The 18,310-nt window shown below is 44.8% G+C and overlaps 1 protein-coding gene across 1 annotated transcript; it reads right to left on the bottom strand.

Moving 5' to 3' along the window:
* Positions 1-1,089: 1,089 nt before the first annotated feature.
* Positions 1,090-4,992, bottom strand: LOC135392875 (uncharacterized). Its single transcript, XM_064623546.1, has 6 exons — positions 4,210-4,992; positions 3,782-4,150; positions 3,260-3,483; positions 2,836-2,995; positions 1,689-1,785; positions 1,090-1,263 (listed from the first exon to the last, which is right to left on the bottom strand). The coding sequence occupies exons 1-6, from the start codon at positions 4,316-4,318 to the stop codon at positions 1,227-1,229; spliced, it is 996 nt and encodes a 331-aa protein (XP_064479616.1). The 5' UTR covers positions 4,319-4,992; the 3' UTR covers positions 1,090-1,226.
* Positions 4,993-18,310: the final 13,318 nt, after the last annotated feature.

Below are 18,310 nucleotides of genomic sequence, written 5' to 3'. Positions count from 1 at the left end.
TAACAAAACAAAGTAAGGTAAATGTAATACTCGTTGGGCACAGAGTCCCATTCCGACAAACAGTCAGACGAGCTTGGCGGCTCCTAAAACAAACACTAACATTGTAAAATCGCTTGTTGTGGCAGTACGCCTTATTCCAGTAAAACAGTAAAATGCTTATAGGAAGCCCAGGGGCCCTCAATCCTGGCAACAGAGTAAAACGGTTAAATGTCAGCTCCATGGTTCGCGAACCAGTGAAATTGATGCAATATTCTTGAAGCTCACCTATAACTGTGTCCTAAATGACCCTTCATTCTCCATTTAGGCCACAGTTGTTCCACGCACACAGAAGGCCACAGGCCTTCATTCTCCATTTAGGCCACAGTTGGAGTTGTGCTTTCAGAGTATTGCATCCGGTTTCATAGGCTCGCAGACCCTCGGACCTGACCGTTAAACAGGGCATACCCTAGTAACACAAAATGTTGCCGGAGCATTGTTACAATGTTGCCCCCAAACGTTGTCAAAACGTGGCTAATGTCCTTTTGAAGCCACATCCTAGTAACGTTACATGCGAACATTGCTCCAACATTGCCAGAATGTTTAAATTAGCTCTGCAACGTTGCTGCAATGATACTGCCACATGATGACAACATGCTTTCAACATTGTTCCAACATTGCTGCAATGTTACTGGCATATTTTTTCTCGTGGAGCCAACGTTATTCCAACATTGCCCCAACAGTAAAGCCACTATTACTGAACGTTCAGGTAACATTACAGGAATGTTGCCACCAGGATGATGGCGGCGGAAAATGCCGGCCCATGAAGCACAGTGTCTCCGCATGCAAGAACTGAACCACATGCTGAGAGTTTATGTTGGGAAAAGGGCGAGCACTGCATCAGTTCCCCCTTCATCTTGCTATGTTACCATGGGGAAGAGGCATTATACTTACAACGCTAGGTCAAGAGGAAACCAGTATAGTGCTCCCACTTTTCCGAGCAGACACTCCCAGCGTGTGCTACGATTTTGATGCGAAGCCACCGTGTGCTGTGCGCCAGCATTGTCTGAAACCCTTTACAGGTCAATCCCAGCATGCCCTCAGCCCCTGTTTACGGTCCTCAGAAATATTCTGGCTCCACCGTGGGACTTGTGGGTGGCTCAGATATGCGATTATGACAGGCTAATGGCGCTCAGGTAGATTATGGTGCAAAGCTTTTTATTTTAAAAAAGCTTTATTTATGTGTACAGTTACACAGATGGTGCTTGTTCCTCAGGGCTGCTGTTCCTGAAATGGAAATGTGAAACATGTTTAACATAGTTTAAAGCAACACATGACGGTGGCCGCAAAATGCAACACCAATGTTGGGCGAAGCAAATGAAACACCCAGAGCAATGTAACCACTGAAGAAAACAAGCATAAAGTGTACCAGAAGGAACCCCCTGTACTGGCATTCCAACTTCCAACCGAATAACCGAAGTGTTTGTTATATATTTGAAAACTACTTGTTTCGATTTGAACGTGATTTGACACTGGACCTATTCGATTTCATAAGACAATGCACCATTTGCACGGGTCTACCTTCCAATGTTCCATACGCTATCACTATACATGTGGCGCTAAACATATACACACAGCAGGGCTTGCACTCATCCCATTGCTCCCATTGGAAATGAGGAGGGAGCATCATAATGAGTACATATCTCTCATACCGTTTCTTCACCCTTGATGGAGCATAGCGTAGCCAGTCTGCAACGTACGTCTTCAGATGTGTGTCAGTTTCTTCCAGGAAATGCTTCCGTACTGCGCCTTGTATTGTCGAGAAAACAAAAAAAGGAACGAAGTCAGCTCACAAATTATGTGTACTTTTTTCCTATTTACCCCCAAAAAGCACTCTATTAACATAGTCATGCCATGTGTGGGTTCCACATTTGTGAATTCACACCTTCAGTTAAAGGCTTCCTGCACAGCCCAAAGCTGAACCAGTTTCCGACGTTCTGCCCCATCTGCGGAGGGCAACATTGTTGTCAAAAAAGCACCCCAAACATCTCCAGAACATTTGTCGTGATGTCGCATGCCATTTCTATCCTTTTCTCCTTTACTCTTAGTTGAGCTCACAACCAGGTAAAAATCAGGATGTTTCACTTCAGTCGTAAGAGAACACAATAGGCTGCTTGTCCAGTAGCCAATCAACCTTGCCAGGAAATCAAAGCTTGCAGAAACGGGCAATGACAACATACTCCACATAAATAATTGGAAAACAAAACCTAAGCTTGAGCGAAAAACGACTATACAGTAAACTCTGAACAACTAGACGCCCCCAGTATCCACCACTGTTTGTTTAAGTTAAACAGTAATTTGAGTTATTAAATGCATTGTACAACAAAGTAGATAGACCAGGAAAATCATGGTGGGTTTGAGTCAAGCATAAATTTCAACTTATCCGATTATGACTTAAAGGGAGCTCGCTGTATTTTAAAACTGTTCTGTTTTGAAGGTAAGCTCTACTAGCTGTGGCTGTGAACTTGGAGACAAGGAGAACGTTTTTAGTCACCTTCAAGTTTGTTTTGGTTTTGCGTTTAGTTTTGGTGTAGAAGCACTTTAAAAACTGGACCAGCAGGCTATGTATTCTTGTCATAGATGTTTTAGAACCTGCTAGCTAGGTAGTTCTACGACAGATAGCAATGCGAGTTTTGAGTCCAAGTTGAACAGCCAACCACTAAGAGAAACTAATGCTCCTTTTTACATCCCTGCAGTTCAGTAGATGTTGTACAAGAATGCTATTTTAGATCACTTGAAAGCAATGCACACAACTACACTGCCTCCAGTGGGCTATTGGCAACTGTGATGACAACCTACCAGTGACGACGTCCAACAGCTTGTAGCCCAAAAAGGCTTGTTTGCCTTTCCTTCCAGTCATGCAGAAGCCTTGAGCATACGAGTCCACCATGCACCGCCGCATGATGTGACGCACACAGTCTTGCGGTGAAGCCCCGCCAATAGTTGAGAGGTAGGACTCCTATGGATGAGAATGGACTGTCACATACGAAGGGGAAGAATTATTGCTACAAAATGGGCTGCTCAGCTTGGGAAAATTGGACATAACTGGGTTATTATTTTTTTTTCATTTGCACTACCATTGGCCATATTCACAGTCTGAATTACCCTTGCATTTTATTGCCCACTTGAAAGTGCGCAATCAGTAGATGCTTCCGTAAGCAAAAATACTGATGGCATAGCACATTAGACAAAAATAATTACAGGAAATGCAAGCTGTCCTTACAAGATCAGATCTGCTTTTGGGTGCATAGAGCTGTTTCTCAAGCTCATCAAGACTGCTGCTGGATGCTAGAGGTAGCAGTTCGAGCACTTGACTGTCTGGTGGCTCAGGTGCTGCTGGTGGAATGTGTGCTGAGAGTGCCGTTTCAATTCTTTTCAGACTCCCTGCTTGTATAGCTAGTTGTGTCTTTATCCCCTTCAATACCTTGAGGGTCTTGTGGTCTAATGCTGCAAAAGACAGAGGAATGACATTTCAGAATCTATGCCACAGCTGAGACTGCGAAACAGTGCAGTGTCTGAGGGCTTTTAACTGTAGGGGTAGCTATTGACGACAACAGGATTTCTTTGCCCTCCAGTACAACTCGATCTCTACACAAAGGTACGCAGCTGATATGGTCTCATATAAACGAATTACGTACAGCTATAATGTGAACATAACGTTTAAAAGCGCAGTTGAAGATAAGTGTTACAATCACAAGTGTTACTTGTGATAAGGTGCAAGATAATTTGTCAAGGCTATACTTACAAGACTTCGTGGGACTTTCTCTGGCCCTCACTTCATGGTTTCTTGGCCCTTGTGACAGTGACCTTGGGGGAGAGAGTGAGCGAGGAACCGACGCAGTTTGTGAAGTGCGAGGCTGAGATCCTGGTATCTTTGGAGGTCGTGGGCGTGGAATACACTGCGCTGTGAGTTGCTGTTCAGCAGGAGGTTCTGCCATTTCGTCTGAAACGGCTCCATCCACGGCATTCATGCTCTCTTCGTCAGAAGATAAAAAGCGTTGTGGTCGGCGACGCTTCCTCTTGAGGATGCAGATTTCGTCATTGTCGTTGTCGCTTGCTAGGTCTGACGTGATCGCTGCCTGGCGCTCTTTTTGTCTTGCCATTTCATAAGTCTCTGGGAAAAAAATAACAAAGTTATTGGCGCTTCCACAGATGATGTAAATGACAACCTACCGCACTGATAAAGCACCCGACACTTGTGTTCCGTCCAGTGTTTCACAGGCTTTTCACAATTCCGTATTGCATTTGCCAGCTTGGCAGCATTCTTGTATGGTGGCCACATTGCAGTGCCATGTGGAGTGACCCACAGTGTAGGAATTGCAGAAACCTCGTCACGTTCCTCATAGAACACGATACTGTACTGCGCAGTTCCTAGAACAGCGGAACATGGGGTTGATGATGATGCTTTGTTTGAAAAACAGTAACAAAGAAAAGTTCAAAGAAATGTCAAACAACAGTGCATGACACTGTGCACAGAACGCCCTCTAGTTGATTTTTCATAGCACGTCGCAAAGCTTAGGCAGTGCTTTTGCTGGTAAAGTCAACCGCTGATCCGCATCAGATCACGGCAACACAAAAATTACTGCCCGTGCCTCAGGACAGTTTAACAAAAAAAAAAGAAAGAAAAGAGGATGTAAGGGGCCCTCCAGTGGTGCATGACGTATTACTTGCATGTGTGCAAGAGAGGAAATATAGCGTAGCGGCCTGGTCCAGCTGGCAGGCACACACATTTGTGCTGAATGTCGTCTACACTCCAGACAGCATAATCTGTTGAAGGGCCCGTAACTGCAAATATGCCCAACTCAGAGGATGTCAGCGGCTGATGATATAGGTTCTCCAGCTTTGGAAAATACCGTCCGCAGATGCTCACGCCACTTGCAGTGCTTATAATGTTTACAATCCATACAATGTGGCCATCATTCAGCTTTGCACAGCAGTCTGTTCTTGAAAGCTTGAAAACAGTGTCTTCAATTTGAAGCATGGAGTACTGAGTGCAGGTGATCCCTGCAGGGGTTGGCCCGTTGGAATGCTGTCGTGAGGGCTCACATGACAACGCTGGTGGACACCCTAACCTGCACATCAATTGCTTTTCGCTGAGGCGGTGGACAGCCTGCTGCAGAGCCCTGGCGTGAGAGTTCAGTAACGATTTGATTTCGTGTAGAAAATTCTCGAACGGGAATGCTGAATACGCGTCAAGTGGGCCGAACCTTCGCACGTCATTCACGACGTGAAGCAAGGAATGGACGTTATACACGTAAATTCCACTTCCGTAGAGCTCACCAGCCTCAGCTACGAACTCCTGAAGAAGACGCTCTGCAGTATCAATGTGTGTCACGGAGAACTTCCTGCAGACCAGAATCGTCATGGAGACGTTGAACTTCATGAAATGTTTGAAATGAGCACGCCCCAGGGTGCCTTGTAAAGCTACAGCTCCGTAATAAAGCAGGAAGTTGCGAAATTCAACTGCTTTCCAGAGCTCCACGACATGGAGTGCTCTTGGCCTTCGTTTCATGTCGCTGGGGACGTGGGCATTTAAACGATTAAGATATTCCGAGACTTGTTTCTTTGACAGGTTACTCATCTTTGCTGGGTGCGGCTTGCTGGACGTCCAGTACTGAGTCAGCAATTTCTTCATTACTCCCAGGCACACTAAATGCATGTAATCTAACGGGAAACGACTCACAAGTCCCACATTTAAGGAGAGCAAAGGAGAATACCCATGGTGGTGATCTGGTTGTTGTTGCAGCTCTCATCAGTACGTAGTAGACTTCCGCACTCAGGGTAGATGACCTTGTTGTCGCAACTTGAATATATGCCTTTCTGAACACACTTCTCACAACCATAATAAGCAGTGTGTCCTTTGATGCACTTCAAAAATGCTCTAGCTGGTGCATCACATATGAATGCGTGCAGCACAACGCCGAACAGGTGATCATTGTGAGTAATGCCTTCCTTTAAAAGCTCATTCATTTCTTGCACAAAATCGCTCAAGTATGCGCTCAAATCTTGTGGCTTGCAATCACCTTCGTACAGTGCAGCAATGAATGGTGTACTGTTTGAACTTTCATTGAATCTTATAAGTATGGGCCAAAATTGCCTCCTTGAACTCCTTGATATGAGAAGCCCATCTATGTTGATGACCAAGGAAAGTGTGGAGCAGCTGCTGGGTATGTTGTCCTCAATAATGTGGCGAAGCAATGTGGCACGTATACCAAAGTAATGGTACACACCGTCCCCCAAAGATTTGAACTCAATTGACCGCGGCGTTTGCAAGAGCGTCCTTGCATCTTCGGGAAGATCGGGGTGGAAAGACTTCAGGGCTTTTAGCAGACTTGTCAGGTGGGAGGCAGGTACTTTTGTCTTGAGCGCCCACTGCTGCAACTTAACCTTTACACTGCCTGTGTCCGCTGCAGAATGGACAGTATGAGTAGTCGAGCGTCCAGAATTCACGTCTGTATCTGAGTGAACATCGAAGGCTTCATGCGACACACTGCCCAATGCATCTTCCGAATAGCCAGCGTAGGCGACAGAGACGACGCTCTCGTAATCTGAGCTGTCACTCTCTTGACTGCTCCCTGCGGCATCCACAGACCAATTGAGTATTGTCAGCGTGGCAGGCACCTGACCCTCTGGCACACCTTCCAAAGCGTCGTCACTTGGACTGTCAAACACTGTGTTATCCAGGAAGTTTTGTAGATCCATTGAAACATCATGCGAGATTCGCCTCCGTAACTGGCGAGAGCTCACATTATGCAACGAGCTTTTCAGCCTACACCGTTTCATAATCACAACAAAATCGTTCTGCGTCAGCGGTAGAGCGACTAGAGCGAAGAATGCGAAACGCGGCGTTCACTTTTGAAACTTGGCGCGCTGAGCGTCCCGCGTTCCCCATGTGTGATAGAGACGCAAGGACTATGCAAGAACATGCCAAGCTCTGCTATCGTCAAAACAACGTTAACAAAGAGGGTATACTCACCGAAATCCTTCAAAGCTGAAGAGGCCATGAAAGTGACTTCAAACTGTAACCTACGGTGGTTGCTCTACAACGCCCGACAGCAAAACGCACACCGGTATAACAACGACAAGCACCATTAATCATGTGGCCGCATCACAGCCGGGCTAGTGCGGCCGATGTTTCGTACAATAGTTGCGTAAATATGTGCGCCCCTCAAACCATGTACAGCGGTTATAAAATCGTTCGAAGGGGCAAAAGGCTCTCTGACGTCTTGGACGTTTGGTACAGTGGACAATCTCCTTCAAATGAAAATTTATATTGCAGGTACGCGATCCGGCTATGTTTGGACAATGTTGGGCAGCAATATTCGGTAAACGTTTTAGTGTGATGTTGTGGCGACGTTGCCGTGTGTAGAAAAAGGTTGACCAACATCTAGCAATGTTGCCACAATATTGTTGAATATTGCAAAACATTGCTCCACTATTTACAGCATTCGTAACGTTGCAGCAACGTTGTGGCAACAATACGTGTTACTAGGGTACAGGGGTCTGCGAGCTAAGGAAAACACCTCGTGAACACTTCGGAGCCTTATCCTCGTGAAACAGTGGGGTAATTACTTGATGTTGAAGTCTCAAGGCGAAGATCACCTACACCCGCGTTCGCAATACTTCTTGTGCCGTCAGTCATCCTAGCAATGTCCGTTAAGCCACCCACAAGACCAAATGAAGGTTCAGCATCATATGTTGAATGGGAACACAACTGGACTGGACTCGATGATGTGGATGGTGACCTTCAACCTTCAACAAATAAAGAATAGGTGATTCCTTGGGATGCCCAGAAGCCCCATCAAGGTTGACGTGTCGAATTTTTCGGTGGAGTACAGAACGTGTGCCTATAAGCCCCAGTAAACAAAAAGCGACAGTGCTTTGTTTTTAAACACTCACCAAGGCTTCTCGCATCTTTTGGATCTTGTAAGTTTTTGCAATGTCACGAATTTTGGACTGAAGAACGCTGCGGACGAACACCTGCTGCTCATTTCAGGTCCTCCTCAGGGACTGTTTTTCAGAGTATTTTTCGAACAAATCTGTAACAGTAAAAAGTAATGTGTGTTACTTCCATGTAGAAACAAAAACAAGCCATGACACTCACTGTACAGGGCCACAAGCTTGTTGTTGTGAACAGCATCGTTCACCTCAGCTCTGCTGGCTATGAGCCTATTTGATGGAAGTCCCGTGATACTCTTGTTGAGCAAGCTCGCAGTTGAAAAAAGGGAGATGGCCGCCTGCCTTAGTACCTTTTTCTCGTCTCCGAATGCAATGAGGTGGTTAAATTTCTCCACTGCCATCCAGATGCCGTTCCCTAGGTGTATCTAGTGTAACCTACGTTCCAAGACCGAAGGCTACATCAGATCACGTTGAAGCAATTCATTCATTCATAAATTCATAATTGAGGATATTCAAACCCGTCCTACCCACGCCGCTTACCTTTGTCGTAATACAGCTCGTGCACGGGTTCGGGAACAAAATGCATAACGGACCACCTCACTACACAAATGCAAAGACTTATACATTTTTTATACGGTGGGAAGAATTGAAAGACAGGAGGAAGCACCTAATTTACTAGGCTCTGTCTTAGATCTTAGACGCCAACACGCCAACAGAAATTTACAAGTTCAAAACAGATCCTGAGTTGATGCCGATGGCGATTGGTCGCATATGACGATGAGAGCATTATAGCTTTAGTTTGGGTTTGGAAAACCGGGAAAGCTCACGTCTCGCAGCGTAAAGCCAGAAACATATCGCATACATCATATTGCATAATCATTTCTTGCAACCTACCCAGGTACGTGGAGTTGTGCACATAACTTTGCACACTTTGGGGTATTTATTTATTTTATTTTATTTTTAATGTTTTCTTTATTTTTAATTATTTTATATTGGACCATAAATTATTTGCACACATTTGTGCAAATATTTTCGGCATTTTTTGCTTTATATAAGCCCAGGTTAACATCACAGCCAGGAACCTCACTCAATCCAGCGTGCTCGCTGGAACACCCCATTTCCAGCTCAGCTCTAGCAGGGTGCCATCCTGGTTTTCGAATGGAAGTTAAATGATTTCAGAATGGAAATTCCAACTGCTCTAAACCAAGCATGGAAATAGCCTTGGCCAGCCGAGATGTAGCCTGGGATCGCTTTTGCAGGTTGGTTCCACAGTTTGTCCAGGCTGGTTTGTTCTTCTAGGGATATCAAAATGCGTGTGTGTGAAAACTCATTACACTTTCTTTTGTCTCCAGTAAGCAACGGCGATAGCCAGTGCGAACTCTTGTTTTCTGACACGTACGCATCATGATTTTGGAGCCGTCAACCTGTGCTTGTACACGTGAAATGTGTTCTGTATAAAACTACCTCCCATGACATTCGCAGTTGGCTGCTACTTTGCTACTCACGTTCACAGCTCTTTAAAGCTGAAAAGATATGCACCGGATGTTAAGTACATTTCCTTGTGCTTTTTTTTTCTGGAGGTACAGCATCAGAGTTGAAAAAATTTAGAGTGAGACATGATTGTAAGAAAGTGAAAATCAAACGAGTCGCCCCGTGAAAATTCAGCTCGCACTTACTGTTAAATATAGTTTTGAAGGTGCCTCACAGAACATAATGTGATGCAATTGGCTTCTTTGAGGTCACAGTTCAATGAGGTTCAGACTTGTGGGGTTCACCTATGGCACTTCAATGATACCTTATAAGCCTCCAAGATGCATGGGGTATTGAGAAATTTGATCTACTTGAGGTCACATACGAACCCCTTGCCTTGTTCCAGACTTGTACACGTTACTAAAAAAAAGTAATTGATTACCGTTACCGTTACCTTCCACGAAAAAGTAATTTTTTACCGTTACAAATTACTTGCTGGAGAAAGTAATGAAGTAACGCCTTGAAAAGTAACGCGTTACTTTGCCAACTACTTTCGATATCTGAGAAAACGATTTGAATAAGATGTTGTTTCTGTCCTTTCGCTCCAGCGCTCTGAACATGCCGGATAGCTGAGGCCACGGCGCCAAGTCATTGCAGATAGTCGACATCGTTGTAATATCGACAGTATTCCGCACAAGACTGACAGGGGCTCATGGTCACAAGAGTGGCATTAGGTTATCGGGGTCGAGAGTTCTGTGAAAAGAGTCCCAACTGGAACTCCCACAAATGACTCATCAGGTTCACGGTACAACCTACACTCTTAAAAATGAACTTCACCGCATAGCACCCTCTTAGCCAACCATAATCTGGAATGATATCGTTATCTGCCCTGATTTGTTGAAAACGGGAGGCGTACGCCTTTTTTGTGACAATTATGAACAGCATAAGTGTCACAAAAAGGTGTACGCCTCCCGTTTTCAACAAATCAGGGCAGATAACGATACCATTCCAGATTATGGTTGGCTAAGAGCGTGCTATGAGGTGAAGTTCATCTTTAAGAGTGTACAGTCCAACTTACTGCATACAGGCCGGGTTACGGATAGATAGTACACATGAATGGGGAGAGGACAGTGGACTCAAAAATACACTACACGTGCGGAACACTGTGGCAATTGACCTCGGGGTCCTCGGGTAAGTAATTGTTGCGGGAAAAGTCCTAAAGATAAGGCAGCTGCCTTGCACCGAACTTGCAGAGGGCAGTTGGTTTTGTCTTCTCGCAGTGGTGAATCATCCCATATATGTGTGTGTGCGTCGTCCCGAACAATGTGGATTCTTTAGTTTCCAAGTAATCGATTGCTTGGTAATTGATTACTGAAAATTGTAATTAAATTACTCAAAAAATTACTGGGCCCCAAAAGTAATCGATTACGTTACAAATTACTCAAAAAAGTAATTGATTGCTAGTAACGCAATTACCCGTTACCCGTTACGTACAAGTCTGCATGGGTTGCATATAACACCTCTTGGGTCTTAGGTGGCACACCACAAACACATTAAGCCTTATTCGATGATCTAATGGGATTCTAAAAGATTTGTTGATAGGGCATGTAGAGAATAGGGCACATGTAGAATTGATGCAGTGACAATGCTCCGTAAAATTTCCCGTGCCAATTTTCATCGCAACGAAAGAATTACATAGCAGAGAAACAAAATGCAAGCAAACTTCTGTATGCTAGTTGTTGCTAGCTAATATCTTCTTGAATCACCCTTACTCAGGAGAGTTATGGTGACAACAAAGGAATTCCAATGTGTCAGGTATAGTATTTACAGAATTGAAAGAAGGTTGATTCCTTCTTTTTTGAACATTCCCGCCTTAGGCGACACTGAAGAATTGCTTGTCACTTGAACATATGACCACCATGCCGTCACTTTTCGCACATTAGCCAAAAAATGACATGCAATGCTACGTCAGAGGAGGTTTCAAAAAGCATTCGTTTCAAGGGCTGGTTATGCAAACTCTGCATATGCTGAAGATCTGACTTTGTCCTACAGAATATGCTGTTGGACATAGCGTATAGTGTTCATGTTTCCCCAGTGGTGTTTATAAGAAAAGGAACTTATCGCAGTGTAGAAACTCCACATTTGTGAAAATTTGGTGCAGCTGATCACATTGTCTCAAAGGGATGAAGATGGCCAATGTCTCCTAGGAGGCCAGACGCATACTGAATTTAGTTCCCTACTCTTTGAGAACCTGGCTGCCACAACGTGCTCTTTGACATCCTCTCTTTAGAGTGGCTCATTGGAGGTGGGAAGCTTCTTGACCTGCAGCTCTTCTTGGCATGCTCAAATGAGGGGCATGTGCTGCACTCAGTTACTTGTGCAGAAGCAAGTGCTTGTGCAAGCCGCTTTGCAAAATAATCTGACAGAGCAAGATAAGGTGATGCATGAGATGTCTACAGAATTCATTCAAAAGTGAAGGTACATACCGAATGTTGGTGGAGTCTTGATGGGGCAAGCGACTTGTTGCCCTTGTATGACTTTATAGGTTTTCACCTACTACATTTGAGCTCCTGCCAATGTCTCCGCTCGGCAACATTGTGCATTTTCATTGTAGTGCAGGATTGCATCCTCATCCAGTTGACACATAGATTTTGTTATATTTTGCGTTATGAAATGGCAGGTCACCAGTAGCTGGCCTGGAGAGCATGCCTTTGGGAGAAAGGGCCACAGACTTTGGTGCAAATCTTATAAGCAAGCTATGAAAAGACTCCAGCGCATAAGTCAGAAGGTTTGGAGACATTTGTGCAACATCGTTCAAGATATGCTGGTCGTCTGACCTTCTTGAATTTTCTGTAGGCTACAGAATCTGTAGTGGAGATGCAGTGTTACTATACATCAGGCAGTGTACTTTGGCATTGGCCTCACAAACAATTATAAAAGCAGCAGAATTTGTTGCACCCTTCAGGGTCAAGCCATGCTCCATCTGGAATGAGGTCATGGAGACACTGCAGATAGGAGTTGCTTATGTCTGTCATGAATGTTGATTATATGATGCTGCAAGCTGAGCCATATGTTAACTGTTAACTGGGCATCACCTCCACCGGCCTTCGCACACTAATACAAATGGTTTGATATTCCCTGGATCCAGGCATCTAGGCTGTGACAAGTAACACTCTTGCTGATGGTGCTCAGTTTTTTCCTTTATACCTAGAATGGTATACCGTGGAGCCAAATAACATACACATCATGATTCAACTCACTTTTTGATATGTGCCAGATGTCAGACATGTCTTGTGCCTGGATTGTGTGTTCACGAGAACCACAGAGCCCAACATAACACATGTGGTTCTACGGAATTCATACTGCGCACAACAGATTCAGAGTACAACACAACGCATGAAAGAAATGTGCACCTTCGACACCCGTTTCGTGCCCCTTTTTAAGCTTTTTTCCTAAGATTGCTCCAGAATTAGCTTGAAGAAGGTTAGCTTGACGTTGGACTGCCTCTGGCAAGGACTGTAAGGCTGTTATGGGGGGCTGGAGCTCAGAGGCTGCAAGATCAAAATTAGGATCAGATATACAGCTATGTACGGTGAAAGTTGCATCTTCAAAGTGTGCAATATAAACACAAAGACAAAAGCTGGTATTCAATGCAAAAAAAAAAAAAAAGAACGATTTTGGAACGGTTGTGAGAAGCTCGCAGCATGGGGTGTGATGAGAGACCTAAGTACAAAAGGTATCTTATATTGCGCTACCTCACAATGATATACTCAGGCTGAATAGACAGACTTGGCTTTGGAGCTAGAGGACAGCTACTAAGTTGACAACGTTGGATAAAAGTTATCGAGCTAAATCACCTACTATCACAGACTTACCATAGTGTTATGCCTTTAGACAGTACGACGCTAGGGATTATTTAATCATAACATGAAAATATTGTTTTACGAAAATAAATATAATCTGCCATCATAACTGCAAAGCTACGTGGTTGGTCACAGCGTAGTCTGGAATTTACAGTGACTATTGTGCAACTTATTTGCAAACACGAAGTGAATGTGATGTTGTAAGAGGCAACACGCACTATCAAATGACTTACTTGTCGACTGTCGTTGACCGGGTATCTGAAGGACGAGGCGTTCGGACACTCAAATTGTTTCTACACCAAGAAGCAGAACAGAGATGTTGCGCAGGCATCTTCCCTGGCGGCTGTGGCTTTTCGAAGACGCTGACATGATGGGGCCAGCGTTTTTAAACAGGAAGCATCGGAATACACTGCTTTTCAGCTGACAGCATGGCTAAACATAGCAACAGTTTGGGCGAGACTAGGAAACCTTGGAAAACTTGGGGAAACCACTTCTGCGTTAATGTAAAACAGCTGCCAAGTCTGGGACATGTTAGAAACGTGACAACCCTGCCCATGTAATAAAGAACGAGAATCTTACTCACCATTCAACGGGATGTTACGATGACAAGTGGAGTGGAGTAGTGAAGTACGCACATGAGTTTCTAACAACCCGGTCGTCGATGTTGTTCACTGACAGACGGCCCAGCGTTACTGCATTCCCCTTCTCTTGAGGCTGAAAACGCTCATGTGTGCTGTTGCGGGGCGTCCATAAATGCCCACATGGAACTTTTTAACGGGGAGGCCCCTTAGAATGACTAATACAGTTGGGGTCTGTAAAATTTTACCCCAACGAGTAGGGTAATCTGTCCGTTTTTTTGGAGAAAATTTTTCGAGTGTGAAGCGGTTGGGTAGAGTCTGTGGCGGCCCGTGTGCCTTCTGGATTGCATACAAGTTTGACTGTTCTACAGTTCGGTCTAGTGTGTCATCACTGATAATGTCCACAAAGTACTCGTGTGGAGCTTTGAGGTTCACAGTACTAGTAGTTACTAGTAGTACTAGTAGTCACTGTGGCTAGTAGTTCTACCCAGTCAGGGCATTTAGATAACCTTTGCGATTCGTTCGCCATTTCAGAGGCGGGTGTGCTGCTCGTAATTGACGTTCTTTTGTTTATGCACTGGTTGAAAGCGCGGAAGACTCAATGTCATCTTGATGGTCACTCTGTTCATCGCTATCATAATTCTCAGGCGACCAAAGAATGTCTGTAGCCGCTGCTAGGACGTTGTTGTTCTTGAGGTTCATGAAATGCTGTTTGAGCTGACTCATGACAGAGGATGACTTTGGAGAGCGTCACGTTTCCTCTTTTTTTTCACTACTCTTCTTTTCTGTCAGTTCTTTAAAGGGCTTCAATATGTGGCAGGCCTTATCTAAGATTGTCCAAGCCATTGAAGTCAGAGGCTGAAGGCCTGTTGTTAGGATGGCTATGGTTAACAGAACTGCTTCTCTTAAATACGACATTCGGGAAAACACGTCGTTGGTGAAATGCCACCTAGTGACTACGTCCTGCATTAATTTCAACAAGTCCAAGCTGCTGTTGTGTAGCTTCTAACGTGGGCGTTGCGTACGAGCTTGAAAAACCTCACAATGTTCTTTACTTTGGCGTGCACATCGCTCAGGTATTTCACTCCTGACTTAACCACCAGATGTAGCGTATGGCCCAAACAGGGGATGTGCTTCCACTTCAAGAAACGAATCGCCGCAGTGATGTTGACGGCATTGTCGCTCACCACAGCACAAATTCTGTTTTCAATGTTCCACTCAGTCATGCTTCGATGGAGTTCAGCTGCGAGTACTCCACCGTGTGTCGATCTCTATAGGCAAAACAGTCCAACAGGCGTGTCGTCAACTTGCAGTCGTCATTAATGAAATAGACCGTCACAGCAATGTAGCTTTCGTTTGATAGCGATGTCCAGCTGTTCGTGGTGATACACACACAGGATACACAAAAAGTTCATCTGTGACCTGCTGGCATATTTTCTCACACATTTGGGGTCTATGGACAGTCGAAAGTGTTTTTCTGCTCCGTAGATGGTGCAGACAATTGAGCATTGATACAAACAACTGGGATTATTTATTGTCTTCAAGGGGTGGTACTCATTATTTCATTCCTCTCATCACCATCAGCGATGAAACTCCCCATTCCTCATCTTAAAAAAGAAGTTGTTGTTTTCTCAGCTTGCTCCGCAGCCATTTTTCTTTGAGGAACCCATTCATCATTGGAACCCCTGCTCTCTGCTTCTTCGTCACTTCCTTTCGGAATGGGGGCAAGCGTACGGGATGGTGTATGTTGCCTCCACCCGTAAAATGAGCTTGGGTTCACGTTCAGCACCAGACTGAAAGAAGATAGACCAAAAGAGAGTCACCTAAGGCCACCACTGTACTTGTGTACAGTTACACAGGAATCACATACATGTTTCTAGCTGGTAGCCTGCAAGGTGTCAGAATTGCTGGTTGTGCCTTATGCACGGCGATCCTCAATGGCTAAAGATGACGTGCAAATTTTACACTATCCAGAGGAAGTATGCGGACGGGCATTGCACTCACGCCGTAACGCGAGACACGCGCCATTTTTAGTGGCTTCCACACACCCCCTTCTGGCGAAAATAAGAAATAAGATGGAGAAAACGATGGCGCATTGTGCTCTCAGTGCAACAACGCGCGTTCTACGTGGCTTTTATGGACAGCTGCTAAAAAGCCGAATCTGTGTGCGCTTTCAAATACACATTGAGAAATTAAGGGCTGACAAGCGCTTTCCTCCGCATGTTGCGTTCGGGCCACAAGTTCCTCATGCATGCTCATTACGTAATCTGGGGGCAAAATTCCTCCCAAAACTGTCGCTTCAATTCAGTCACGGACGGAAATGGGCTTTGAGGCTGACGCCATAAAGCAGCTGAGCTTACCAATGCAGCAGGAGTTATCCAGCGCAGGGGGCCTTCGTCGGGTGCTCCAACGACTGTTTGTAAGCATCCAGGTCTGTAAAGAAGTCTTCGACTGACTTGGCGTTGTTGCTGTAGCCCGAAAATGTCGGCACCGTCAGGTTCGGGTATAGCGGGGTTTCCGAGAGTGCAGAGGGCAGTCACCTGTCCTCCGCTACTGATGGGTACTCCTCATAGGCTGGCTCGAGATACTTCTTGGGCAGTATGGCTACACTCGAACTAAAAGACAAAACCAAACAGCAAAGGCGACAGCGAGCGAAAGCACGAGTGACAAGTGCTTACCTAGTGCAGGACGACGGTCCGCCCTTCTCAGGAACAGCAAAAGCTGCCCCCCTCCCCAGCGCTCCGCATCTTGTCTAGACTCTCCGATAGGCGCGCTGAGCGCCCCATTGCGTTTCGTCTGCTTTTTTGACATCCCGTCTCCACAACATATTCCCAGCACTTCTAAGGTGCACGCTTTCCATCTTTATTGAGCTTTTGTATAAATCCAGTATCGACTCTGTTCATCTTCACTCGCACAACTGCTGCGGCTGCCTTGTTCTTCTCAAGGTACATTTCCCACAGTGGCTGTGCCACTCAGTCTTCTGCACCCAACCCTATCGAAAATTCCACCAGGCCAATGGGCTGGTGGATCACCAGCACGAAATTTGGGACAGTCGACCGGAGATTCCGGTGGTCTGGTGGGCCACCAGGAATTTAGGCGGTCTGGTGGGTGACCAGAATCGTGATGGTCCGGTGAGGCGACCAGGAATTCTGGTGGCTTGGAGAACTGCTTTACTAAGTGGTGTCATGAGGTTTAGTGTGCCAAACAGAATATATTCATTCATATATTCATTTGGTTGCAGTAGAAGAATATGAAAAGCAATTGTTATGTGTCTGTTGTACTGAAGTGATACTATCCTACATGTTCCAGTTTCTCACTGTTTATTTTTGGCGCTTAAATCTGACAATTTTTGGGACAAGAAGTATCTTGCTCTACGTTGTCCTGTCTTCCGTGCCTCCTCAGTGGTGCAGCCTTGCCTCGTTTCAAACATACCTGAAAAATATATACACATTAAGTATAACTGTGACGAATTCCACGCAGCACAGATGTGTATGCGCAGCACATATCGAATGCCAGAAGCTTCAAAGCTTGGACAAATTACTTTTTGAATTATCTAAAAAAGCAACCACTTCTGAAGGAGAAGCATCATGCGTATCATGCATACAAATGTGGACGACGTACATAAAGTCACCATGGAACTCGCAGGAAGATTGCATACAGGACAGGAGTGCAAAAACGCAGATAACACTTAGGTGAGTGGCTAATGTGGATTCAGGTCGATCAAAATTAAGCTTTCATTATGTTGAAAAAACAAACAATGAGCAGTACAAGACAGCAGTTTTCATACATAAGGCATGCACCCAGGCGGACACAAAGTGAGAGGAGTATTATTGCCGCCAATGTAATAATTAACTAAAATTTGTTAATGAACTTTTGAATGAGTGAAATTAGTGGGCATACTTACGGGGTGTCCACGCTAACTATAAAAATTGTTTCTAAAGCGTGGCACGCCCAACGAAAAACAGACAGGTCTCCTATGATACTTGTGTTATAAACAGCTAGAGCAAAGGATGTAGCACCTGTTTCTAACGCAAACGTCATGGTTTTTCTTTAACCAAGTTGTGTGTTACCGATCGTTTCTATAGTTAGCGTGGATGCCCTGTATATTGGAAACATTGGGGCAGTCGTAATCCAGGACTATTGCATTTTGTAGAATCATCTAGCACACCTGTGTTCCGAGGTATCGGCATTAAAATTTTTCATGTGACCCCTCTACTCACACATTCAGAAGATCGCAAAACTTCCGCTTAATCATGTGTAGTATAGTGGAAACAAAATCACCTTTCTGCGTTCAGGATCTTAATGAAAAACATGCTTTTAAAGACAGAAAGGCACCCTATATTTCTGGCTTAAAGAAGCAATAAAGTGACATAAAACACTAGTTGAAGCCTGTCCTGCTTCATCAAGTAGCTCAATGGCAAGCACCGTGCCAAATATTTTCGCTTTAACGTTTTTGGAACACTC

The sequence above is a fragment of the Ornithodoros turicata genome, chromosome 4 (genome assembly GCF_037126465.1).
Source record: "Ornithodoros turicata isolate Travis chromosome 4, ASM3712646v1, whole genome shotgun sequence".
Lineage (NCBI taxonomy): Eukaryota > Metazoa > Arthropoda > Arachnida > Ixodida > Argasidae > Ornithodoros > Ornithodoros turicata.
The sequence above is the reverse complement of the archived record's forward strand: the minus strand, read 5'-3'. Positions and strand labels throughout refer to the sequence as shown.

What these genes read in the sequence shown, in the direction of transcription:
- LOC135392875 (XM_064623546.1), bottom strand. Translation starts at nt 4,318, where the DNA reads ATGTGGCCACCATACAAGAATGCTGCCAAGCTGGCAAATGCAATACGG. An exon ending in GCTGTTGGACGTCGTCACTG is followed by an intron (nt 1,786 to 2,835) that starts GTAGGTTGTCAT and finishes CGACAATACAAG; the next exon opens with GCGCAGTACGGAAGCATTTC. An exon ending in CCATCAAGGGTGAAGAAACG is followed by an intron (nt 1,264 to 1,688) that starts GTATGAGAGATA and finishes TTTCCATTTCAG; the next exon opens with GAACAGCAGCCCTGAGGAAC.